General features: G+C 43.0%; 2 protein-coding genes across 2 annotated transcripts; both read right to left on the bottom strand.

Moving 5' to 3' along the window:
- Positions 1-3,482: 3,482 nt before the first annotated feature.
- On the bottom strand, positions 3,483-6,587 carry EAE98_008899 (uncharacterized protein; the record flags this gene model as incomplete). The annotated part of the gene is made up of 4 exons (XM_038956522.1): positions 3,483-3,919; positions 3,972-4,427; positions 4,487-6,323; positions 6,405-6,587. The coding sequence occupies 4 exons, from the start codon at positions 6,585-6,587 to the stop codon at positions 3,483-3,485; spliced, it is 2,913 nt and encodes a 970-aa protein (XP_038807234.1).
- Positions 6,588-9,804: 3,217 nt separating this feature from the next.
- EAE98_008898 (uncharacterized protein) lies at positions 9,805-12,069 on the bottom strand (the record flags this gene model as incomplete). Its single annotated transcript, XM_038956521.1, has 4 exons — positions 9,805-11,102; positions 11,169-11,387; positions 11,461-11,789; positions 11,870-12,069. The coding sequence occupies 4 exons, from the start codon at positions 12,067-12,069 to the stop codon at positions 9,805-9,807; spliced, it is 2,046 nt and encodes a 681-aa protein (XP_038807233.1).
- Positions 12,070-12,185: the final 116 nt, after the last annotated feature.

Raw genomic sequence — 12,185 nt, 5'->3', positions numbered from 1 at the left:
TTATGGTGCGGTTATAACATTTTCCAGTGTTGACTGATCTACTGTGGCCTAGCTGTACATCATTCTTCAGTTTATAAATTCATGGACAATTCTATGTAGCAAGAATATTAAAGGAGACAGAGAATTCAGCGAAGAGGAAATTAAACAACATCGCCACGCAGACTCATACAGCTATCAGTCCGGGATGGGACTACATAACTGTGAAGAATTGGCGTAATTTAAAGCTCTCTGCGTCCAGCTAGAACCAAAACGCGTCTTTCCGGGGTGAGAAGTTCTAGAATCTATGGGGCGCTCAAATCTTGTATGAGCCTCTGGCTTACTATGTAATTTATTTAGTGGATAATCTTATCAACGGCAATATGACTCTTCCTTCCTTGGTATTGGATCCTTCGAGTATAGCTGGTGACAACTCAGTCGACGGTCTCAACAAAAATAGTTGACCTGTGGAAAAGAAGAATCAGGCAGGGTAGTGACAAGATCTTTGCCTGTGCCATATATGATGTCAGGGGTAAAAGAGATGACGAAAAGTCGACCTGACACTTAGAATTGAGGCTGATAAATCTCAGCCTGCATGGTATTCGTATCGAGTCGATGTATCGGTTGAGGAATGGATTTCCTTCAATTTTCCTTAAATATTAATACAACAAAGTTCCTTCCAATGACTCATAAAGCACGCCTCTGCAATCTTCGAGTTCCGACTTCAGTATGGAATATGCTTCGGGTTTGGTTTCTTTACGCGTGATGGATTACCGAGATTGATTTGAAACATTCAACAAGTGTTGGAATACAGCCTTGCAAAGAACCACTAGCAAAAATTCATGCAAGTTGCTTGATATCATAAAACCTTGGGAAACTATACTTTCACCAAGTTCACCAATCGTCCGAATCCGCATTTCGTAATCAATCATGATCAATAGCAGAAACTTTAATCCTCGATATTCGCTCGGAAACGAACTCATCACATGACGAGCATGTTACTGTGAATTTCCCCCTTGTCGCGTTACAACAGTGTTATCAATGATAACTGTTGTATTCCACACATACCTAGTAGTGTGCAAGGGTAGAAAGCCAGGTGCACCGACAGTCCCGCACCGCGCATCATGGCAGACAATCGTTTCAACATCTCCATAGTACATTCAGAGCAGATGATTCTTTTCCAGATAAACTTTCAAGCAGCTACTAAGCTACAAATCTTCAATTCAGACTAGGCACTTCAAAACTTCTTGGGATGACATATCTTCCTTATGAGATGATACTCACACTACGCCCAGCTTGGGTCATAGAAATGTATGAGTTCCGAGCTGAGAAACAAAGAAAGGTGCGTTAGATATGCTGCTGGTCTATATATGTAGAGCCAGTCGTCATGTTATCTCAAGACCTGTAGCATCGGGACGAATTGAATCTTGCCGGTTGGAAAGAACCATACCGAGTCTATAAGTGGAAGCGGAATGAGTGTTTCGGTATTGTAAGTCCCTCGGCATTTTCGACACGACGCGCATTCACAAAGGTGTTGGTATTGCTATATATCCAGGCTGGCATGTGCTGCTATCTTGGCGGTTAAATAAGTTGTTCCGGTTGCATCAAGTCACACAATCTCGCCCTAGACTCTCTGTGCATGCTCTCTGCCACAGGACTTTATACATCTCCAGAATCATGAACTTTGCCAGGCACGAATGCCAGGTATTTTTGTTGATGACGCAAAGATGGGAACGAGTTTATATGAGTTCATATATGTGGCGTATTATCGAATGTGAGAAATTCGACTACATCTCCGGGTGATACAAATTTGAGAATCGTTGTTAACACAATCTTTGAAAAGATATGTCGAAATCAAAGATGTCATCCAGATAGAAAAAAGGTATTAGCAAAACGTAGCACCTGAGTATTCCAAGATATCGAAAAATGGTTTTGCGACGGAAAATAGATTACCCCTCGATTAAGACCCACACCGACTCGGATGAATGGTTACGCTCACAAATCAAACACCCTTAACAGATATAGCTTTCCAAATCCTCTGATATACCCATTAATGATACTTTTCATGTGCTTTTAGTATCGGCCACAGAACAGTCTCTTCAATCGATATATCGATGTGTGAGAAATTCAAAAGCTCTCTGATTGGAAGACAAATGCTTCATTATGCGGCCCAAGCTCATACTCTTCTTAACGAAACTGGATTCAGATAGCTGCAAACCATTGCGTTCTTCATAAGAGCCAAAACGCATTTCGATTCTCCTTTCGAACAAGTATATTGTGCTCTCCCGTCCTTCCAACTTCAACACTCATCCCTTGATACTTTAGCTAGAACAGGTCACCAGAGTGATTCTTCCAAGAAAGATACACAAGTGCAACTCCAAGTCAACGACATCACAAAAAGCTTTCTTCTGAGAAACATCACGGATTATAGTCTCTATCCGACTGCTTCTAGGAGCCAGAGAGTCCTCAATTCCGAATCAATCATATTGAATGCACTGTGAAGCAATCAACACAAAGAAAAGAGCAATCTATGAATGATTTCGTGCGTGCCGCACGCTCCAAGCCAAATCTCAAGAATGGGATCGAAACATCCAGGTTCAAAGGAGAGCTTGCAAATGAAACAAGATCTGATGAGCTTTGCGTACCTACGGACACCATCAGGCACGATGCGGCATACAGATCGAAATTACTACAACTCAGAGAACCATTCCCAATAATCCAAATACCTACTCCCTAGAAATACAAAATACAACTTCATGTCCCTCCCCCCTTTTCTCCCCTCTACTATTATACTTATACTCTCTACCTCCCCCAATAAAAACTGCCAGTCTTTTACACAGTCATTCTTATCACTACCATTCCATCCCCAAACCCAAAACCACAACCACAACCACACACCCAAGCATTCAACACACACGCGCCAGATAACGAACGTATATCCGGGAGAAATTCCCAGGTCATACGTACCAGGTATATATCAACCACGTTTTCACTCAGCAACCAAAAGACCAAAATTGCGATTCCAAGGAACCTACCTAGGTAGGTATGTATCTCAAACATACAATCAACAAGCAATTCTCATACATGGTTTTCTTCTACTATATTTAATCAAGTTTACTCCATTCTATTCCTCTCCTCTCCTCTTTTTTCGCCTACGAGTGGTCTCCCCCCCTCCCTCGTATACATTACCACATCATCAACGCACACCATTATACCATCACACATACAATCACGATTTACTCCCAGAAAAAAACACAAGAGAAAAGACTCATAAAGCCAACCCATATCTTTCAATCCATGAATTACTATTAACTAATTGGCTCTTGCCTCAAGGCGGGTATCACTTAACATAACGCTTCAACAAGACCTAACAACACTTTGTGAAAACAATATAACCATCCATCCACTTCCTTCTCTTTGCATCCCTCCACATCGCATATCCACAACACACATTCTCTCCCTGTTCCAAATCTACAGATCCACCCTCTTCCTTCAGTTCGCCACACCTAAACTCTAATCACAACCCCCCATCCTATTGCCCCGGCCTCTCTAACCGCACAAGCTAAACATCCTCTCCCCTTCCTACTGATCAACGCATTCCATCCCCTTTCTGCACATAAAGCTCTTACCAACATTTCCGCATCACTGCCAAATTCTTTTGTCCCTCCCCCACTCCCAATTTCCACTTCCAAGTCTAAATCCACGTCCACCTCATCAGGAGGCGAAGGGGGTAATATGGTACTCGCACAATCTATCACCAAAACTTTTGGGATATTACTTGTAGTAGTATGAGTACTAGCCTGGATAGTTGCTGAATAAGCTCCTTCGACTAGTGATCTCGGTGGTGAGATGAGTAGAGAGGAAAGAGATTTCGATGCTGGGGATGTGAGTATGTGTTGGAGAGGTATGATTGCGTATGTGAAAGCTTTGTGGAGGGGGTGGCCTATGTTTCGTTAGTATTTCTGTGCAAGAATAGGGAGATACATAACACATACCCATTTTCGGATTAGGAATTTGATCGCTTTCATCACCATTTTGTTGGAATAATGGACTTGTAGGGGACTTCAAGACCTCGATACTATGAGATTTTACACATGGATGAGCGGTAACGAAATGAACATCATGAGTCAGAGCAACATTGATTTCTTTCTTGTCATCTCCATCAAGACTCAATAGAAATCTCATCATTGCAGAATATGTTTTGATACTTGGCGCTGTTGTTATTTCTGTCTGCGGGGTTGGCTCTTCTTCAGTAGGCGTTGTCTCATCTGAATCAACGGCGAAAAGATCTAGTGACTCAAAAGTTATCGATGGAGGATTCAATATCGGAGAATCGTAAACTGCTACAAAATCGCCCGGAAGTATTGATGAAGAATCTGCTCCACCAATGACACTTCCACCCTTTTCAATGATAGCTTTTTGAAGTATTCTAGGGGTGTCTGTGGTAGCATCTATCGCTTCATTTGTCAGCTCATCGGTTGATTGAATACATGGTAAAATAAAGACTTGCCTTCTAGTGATGCTGTATCAACATCTATATTAACCCAAGCCTCGCCAGAGATCCCCCTAGGTTTAACATCCGATGATATCCATCCCATACATTCAGACGAGTTTTTACCAGCAGCCAAAACTCGACCAATTATACAAGCTGTGCTCCAAAAGCTTCTTTGGCCGAATACAAACCCACCATACAAGTTGGCCTCATCTCCCAATTTCTCGACTGCAGCATCATCATTCTCTAACAATGTTGAGATTAGAAAATGGCTTAGACCTTCACCAGGGAGCATCAGGCCACTGATGTAAGAATTTGACAACCATCCAGAAGAATTTATCAGAGCAGACATTCTCTGTGTCGATCTTGATAAGCCTCGTCGTGGAACAGGCCGTTGGCTCATGAAATAGGAAGTTTTTTGTGTTGAAACCGACATCGGTGTTCCAGTAGATGGAGTATTTTGAGTACTATCGGAGATGTATATATCATTGGACGAGACCTTTGCGTTTAATTTATCCAAATAAGGCCATTTCAACTTCTGTGCGAAGTGTAATAGTCCGGCCAATTGTCGAGTCTCATTCCTCCCACGAAATGTATATGTTTGGACACTTTCGGGTGGTGCACTATTCTCGACAGAGGCTGATGCTCCAGTCAACGATGCCAACCACCCAGAAGCTTTCCTTTCTGGAATGATTTCGGAGACACTTTGTTCAATGCGGATGTTTTCGAGCCAGGATCGAGCTAGGATAAGTGACCACTTAACGCTGGGGGTCATACTTTTTTCGAGCTTTTTAACATCAGCAGGTTTAGCGGGCTCTAGACCATTATCGATATTCTGAGACACTGTATCAAGTCGCACTAACAACTCACACGAAAGTAGTATTTGCAACAACAGCCAATACTTCTGATCCTCAGATTCATTCGTGAATTCACTATTGCTAGAGATGCCATCTCCTAGATCACTTTCGAGTTGCTGGCCCCATAGTATCTGTCCAAGACGAATTCTCCACTCAACAAAGCTAAAATCAACCCAAATATTAGGTTCAGCTAAGACCTTCACAAGCACCTCGATTTGGACCTGTAGACTATAAGGATCATCTGTGTCGGTAACTCTAGAAGGTGGAAACAGAATCTGTGTGAATAGCTCGGAATACAACTCGACAGTAGAGCGGCTATGCATTTGATCCTCGTGGTAAGAAACACCAATATCCATGAGATGTTCGTAAACAGCTGACTCATCGAGAGGTCTTATTCCATCCTTGCCATTTGCGAATCCCCTTCGCCTATAGAAAAGTGAATAGAGCCCAGAGTCAGGCTGTATATCCTCAGATTCTTTCAACGCATCGGCTACACCTAACTCCAAAGCCGCTTGGTACCCCACAGTTCCCTTTTCAATACCCTGCATACTGAGCATGTTCGGTCGTTCGCGGCATCGTGGCATGAAATAGGCACGGCGTTTCCCAGTAACCTTGGCACCTTCTAGACTTATTGGAGCTTCTCTCGTAATATGCGGCCACGCTGTGATACAACCCCATGCTTCGTCTTGTATTTGCACATGATCGGACAGATCTCGTATCTGCAAACTTAAATCCCAAGGGAAAGCTATCTTAGGATACGGTGCGCCTGTATGATGGCCTTCGGAACGTGCGTAGAACTGAGGAGCTCCAGAAAATAGTTCGTGAAGCTCTTGATCCGTAAGAGGTGAGATTATTCTATCTAGTTTCTTGTAAGGCCTAGAAGATATCGCTTCCGAAGACGCAGACTCCTTGATTGAAGGTGGTGGCGGCGGAAGAGGTTTATTGTGATTCGACATGGGACTTGAAGGGTTGGTTGTGGGAGTTTGTATGGGGATTGTCTGGTGACGACGAGTAATATCAGCGTCATTCCAAAAGTATTACAAAACAATCACCGGTGATTCAATAGAAAAGTAAGTTACCACGGACTGCTCCTTCCCCGGCTTGTCTTTGGAAGAGAAGCTAGAGATTTTGAAAAGGTTCCGAAAGAAGTTGCGCTTCGATTTTCTTTGTAACTTCTCTGGAGTCACGCTCAAACTCAAGCTCATGCGATTCTCATTTTGACTTTCACTTCTATGCTTCAGAAGAGAAGATATTGAAGGCATCTTGGAAGTGTAAAGAAAAGCTATTGCGTAGTAATTTATTAATGGTCATCAGATCGATCAGCATGCAGGAAACGCGATTAGGTATAGCAGAAAATAAATGGAAGGAGCAATAGAAATGGATATAAATGATGAGCCACTTATGTTGACAACCTGGTATGCGGGGAGCTGCATAAGAAGAACGTTGAAGTAAGAATAAGGTGACCAAACAAGTGCAATGAAAGTGCTTGTACGAGCAAAATGGCATATACAAGAGGTATTAATATTCGGAAAGATTTCCGAATCCCACAGTCCTGCAATGAGAGTTGCAGATTTGTCGTGGTGGTGCAGCATATAAGTATGTGAGTACCTAGGAGGTAAAGTAATGTAAGGTAAGCAGCTATCAATGAATCAATCATCAATCATCAATCATCAATCACATCCCTCTCTTTATCTGGTTCCAAGGCAGTGGATGATAAAATGCGTGGTTAAGCAACTTCAAGCAAGGATTCACGGCTCTGTATATGCAGTCGGTGACAGTTGCATAATAATACGACATATGCCCAGTGCGATACGGTCCGCCGTGACTATAGATTGCACTGATATGGATGTATTAATCTCTCTCGTCGGTGAAGGGGGGGACTGATGAATAAGTAAATGAGTGAATTGAACGAACGAATGAATGAGTGACTGAGGGACTGACTTGAGTGACGTGTAGGAAAAGAAAAGAAAAGAAAGGGTCGTGAGAAAGAAGGAAGGTGGGGTTGAGGTATGGGAGTGCGAGAGTGCTTACCTTGAACATCCATCCGAGCCATCCCATCCATCCGAGTCATCCCATCCATCCCATCCATCCGGTCCATCCCATCCATACCTTCCATACCTTCCTTGAACTTTCATACTACGAAGTAGGTAGACTAGCTCGAGACTAGGTAGGGAACAGGTAGGGACTGACAAGGGCAATCTTGAGTAAACACTGGTAAGTTATACTTACTAATTTGATAGTTACCATGGATCTTTGCATCTTTATTTATCTTCCCTGCTTTTCCAATGAACGACGAGGACAACACCTCTGTTGTTGGTCTCGGCCATTATTCCAGAAATGTTTTAGATATCTTGGACCTTTGAGAATAGTCGTACGAACTTCATTTCCGATGAGCTTATTCGATTATTTCTCGCGTTTGTTGCTTGTTATTGTTTATACTCCAGGTCGTCGGAAAATACAATTTGATGCTTCATTTGATTGGAAGGGAGGCTTTACGAGCATGTAATTGCAAGGTTCCAAGGTTACCTACTCCGTATCTCTCGTGCGTGTGGCGTATGGAAGTACCGTACGTAGCCTCAATCAAGACATTTTTGATAGCCATGACATGACCATCATCAACTTCCAATCTCGCGTTTTCGTTTCACTTCTTCCCATCCGCGGACTTCCTTCTCTTCTCTTCCCTTCTATGTTTTTGTTGAGTAATGTGCAGCTGACTTTGATTTCTAGCAGTCGTCTGCAGAAGCCCACTAGCTGCACCATCAACCAACCTCCTTTTAATTGACGGAGCAGTCCTTCTAGATTCCCGTTGGCTGGTACCCATAGTTCGGGACAGAGCTGACGTTATTCCGCAGAATTCATATTCATCCCGTCAAACTAAAGTCGGATCTGATGGCAATGTCTGATGATTCAATATAAATTCAATGTAGAAGCCCTGAAGGTTTCAGGAGTTGTGAGTATCCATGCAGTTCGTGGGTGGCTCAGTAACTCAGGGTGCATCCATTGTTTTGGAGCTATGATCAATTTCCGCCTTTTGCATGTATTCTGGCAAATCCTCGGTGCCATTTTGATATTGCTAAAACAACAACATGTACTACGATACTTTCTAGAAGTTGGGGAATACTTGTGCGCAGTGTCAAAACCTCGGATTCACATGAGCTTATGAGGTGGTACATTGTTTACCTCAGTTACTCCATCCATTGCAAAGGATTCAAAGGGGCTGTGTTACCCAAGACTCGTAGAGTCGTGGAAATCCCGCGCTACGTACAAATGACCCAACTAAATGTTTCAAGACACGTACGTCTGCAAATAGAACCGCTCTTCCAGCGGGGGAGTGGAGAGTACAGTTACAAGTCCCATTAGATTGAAACGTTCCCATGGAGCTGTCTTGAAGACTGACCGACGTGCAACTTGGCGGTGTCATATTGTTTCTTACTCCATGGTGTTGTCTTGATTAGCATCTCTGATTGAGCGCTTTTGACATTACTTTTTTATGTTCAATCGACATCTGTCAAGTATATACTGAATATAACTATCTTCGGATCTAGTTAAATATCGACATTCAGCAAGTGCTAGCCTTGATGGGTACTTACGATTTGATCACTTCATCCCATAGTTACGACCCACACTCCATGATTGGATCTCATTAAAAGAGATATGCCTATATGAATATAAAGTGAAAATGTCAAATATATCAAATGCCAATGATAAAGGGTAGTAATGAAATTATCGCCGTTGGAGATTCTCGAAGACAACCATTTCCATGGATGAAGCAACACTACCGAAACAGTTGGGAGTGAACTTAGCTGCTAAAATAGCATCTTTATCATTCTCGATCATAGAATGAACATTCCATGGTACTTAATATATATCTTATAAGTCTTTCTAAATTTGGGTTTAAAGTTGAGCATTTGATAATATCATCCCATTCCTCCTTCCAAAGTGGTTGCAGAAATACCTAGTATCTAACTCTATTACTGTTATTTTCCATGTCTTTGATGGAGGATCAAGTTTCATGGATTTCTAACGGTACTTATTTTACTCTCTTGAGTTTTAGACGAGTAGTCGAGAAGAATGCCTTGGAGATATAGATATCTTTCTAGTAGTTACTACTATCCTATTTCTACTCGACGAATAGTAGAGAATAGTATCCTGGAGTTATACATTGGATCAAGACTAATAATATCTTCGCATGGCAATTTCTCAATATTCGGGATTCAACCAGTCATTTCTTGATACTCTTTTGACCTATCAGACAACACTCTTGTATTGCCTGGGCTGAAGTTTAACGTTAATACAAGTTATATTTACTGCAAAGATAGAAGTTGCGAATGCTTAGAAACAGATTGTGTAGTATTCAACTGAAGTAGTTCGAGACCTTATCCTACATATTGTCCAATTCATAATAACAAAAATCATGCATCTATTATTCAAGACCCAGATATCAACCATCCTCATCCACGCATCTTCTCTCCTCTACTCCTATCTTTTCCACTCACCCTTCATCCCCTTTGCCACCCTCGTAATCTCAATCCTTCCATCCCAAACTGGATAAACAACCACCGCCAAAATGGCAAAGAAATGCCACACAATCGCCATCACAATCCATCCGCTGAAGAAACTCTTCGTAAAAATCCAATCACGGTAGAGTGGTATCGGCCACAACACAATCGTAACCAATACATTAACCACAAAAAATACACTAGCAATTTTCAGCCACTTGTTAATATGTTTTATGATTTCGTCTCCGAACGGGTGGACCACATCATCGAGGGGAAGTTGGGAGTTTGGTATTATAGAAGGAGGAGAGGGAGGACCGGCCTCATCTCCGCTGGTGATGTAGGATTCTTTCTTCGATTCATCTCCCGCATGAGCGACTTGATTAACAGCTTCATTACTGGGGAGTGTAGATGTCAATGAACTGTTTGCTTGGCTTTTATCTTCAATGAGTCCAATTCTCAAGAATTCGCGCCAATCGAATTTGCTTGGCCGAATCAACGAAATCACAACCGAGTATATACCCGGTGAGAAAAACGAAACGATAGCTCCATACAACCCTGGGATCTGTGCCTGCGTCGTTTGGATATTCAAGACACCAGACCAATACCAGGAGAGACTGAGCCAAGTAGCTACACCCGACATCAAACCCAAAATCGGTGCTAGTATAGCTGCTAGCTTTGTTTGTCGTGACCAGAGAAGTGTGAAGATCATGGGAAGGATACCTGGACAAGCGATAATGGGACGGAAATACGTTGACCAGTTATTTGTCGCTCCTGCATATTCGAGCATGATTGCGAAGCCAGCCATAAAACAACCATGAAATACGACACCCCAATGACTGACTTTGAGGGTTTTGCGATCTGAAGCTGCGGGATTGATATAGGTGCGGAAGAAATCGAGAGAGACAATACTGCTAACGGCGATCATGGATGAAGAAACTGTACTTGTGATGGCCATGAATACAAGCACAAGTAGACCTGTGGTTGCGCCTTTACCTAATAAAGAACGAAGGACGTATGGCATTACCATTCCGGAATTTACTTGGGTGGTCGTTAGAGTGTTGGGATAGTCGAACCAGATGGGAGTTTTTTCGATTGCGCGGGCGCTAAGACCAATAATGGTTCCTGTGCACCATGGGATTGCGATGATGACGATAGAGACGAGATCGTATGCTGGAACTGTCGAGTGGACTTCGGATGCGAAGGATTTCTGCCAGAATGCGGTGTCCATGAGGACAAGGGCAAGATTGCCGAATTTTAAGACGAGACCAAATAAGACGGCTTTGGGGGTGGTTAGAATAGGACTCTAAATGAGAGGGGCGTTGCAAGTCTATAGAGTCAACTTACCGCTCTTGGACTTCATTGTCAGAAGCGATCCTTCATAGTTGCCGGGGATATAGTCATCTGTAGCTTTGACTTTCTCATAGAGTCCTGACACACCCCCAATATGCTCATTGCTCAGAACCGCAAGCGAGAAGTAGATCAAGAGTATCAGAGCAACAGTAGTATGTAAAAAGTCCGTCAGGAACGTCGCTTTCAACCCTCCCACAGCCGTATAAATGACGACTACAAAGCAAAAGGATCAGCCCCGATCTTTCGCATTCCCATTACCCTCATGAACTTCATCAACATTACTCACCACCAGCCGGAATCAACACACATGCCGCAACAACATGCATCCCCGTCATACCCGTAACCAACTGCGCCCCCGCCAGAATCATACTCCCACAGCCAAAAATATTATTAATAAGATTCAGCACAATAAAAAGCCAATGCGCATAATTTCCATATCTCATCCGAATAAACTCAAGCGAGGTATGCGCATACGGAACCCTCAATTTCGCCACAATACCCAGCACAGCCATGAGTGCGATTTGGAAGGAGAGACCGCTGGCCCACCAGATGGGGAGGGCGATTCCCCATTTATACGTGTAGGCTGCTGAGAAAACACTCTCGTTGATCCACATCCTAGATGTAGGGTTTGGTTAGTATTGGATTTTCTTGGGGTCGGATTGGAATGGGAGTGAGGGATGGATGTATGGAATTACCAGCTTGAGAACACGGCGGATGCAGTGAGTCCGGTGCCGACGGAACGATTTGCTACCATGAACATTTCGGATTGATCGCTGTCTTCTGAGAGATATCTTTTTTGTATGCGAACGGCTGCGAGGATGATGAGACAGAAGAGGATGGATAATCCGACGATGATGCCATAGCCGTCGGCTTGGGTAAGAAGTTGTACGGCCATGTTGAAAGTTGAAATTACTTAGCAGTCACCTGTAAAGTGTGGGATAGGCTTGGATGTATAGTATATATAAGTACCATTGTCGAATATATGCGGGCCAGATCTAGTCTCCGCAAGCA

Source organism: Botrytis deweyae, assembly GCF_014898535.1.
Source record: "Botrytis deweyae strain B1 chromosome Unknown BDEW_024, whole genome shotgun sequence".
Taxonomy (NCBI): Eukaryota; Fungi; Ascomycota; class Leotiomycetes; order Helotiales; family Sclerotiniaceae; genus Botrytis; species Botrytis deweyae.
This window is presented reverse-complemented; position numbering and strand designations above follow the sequence as displayed.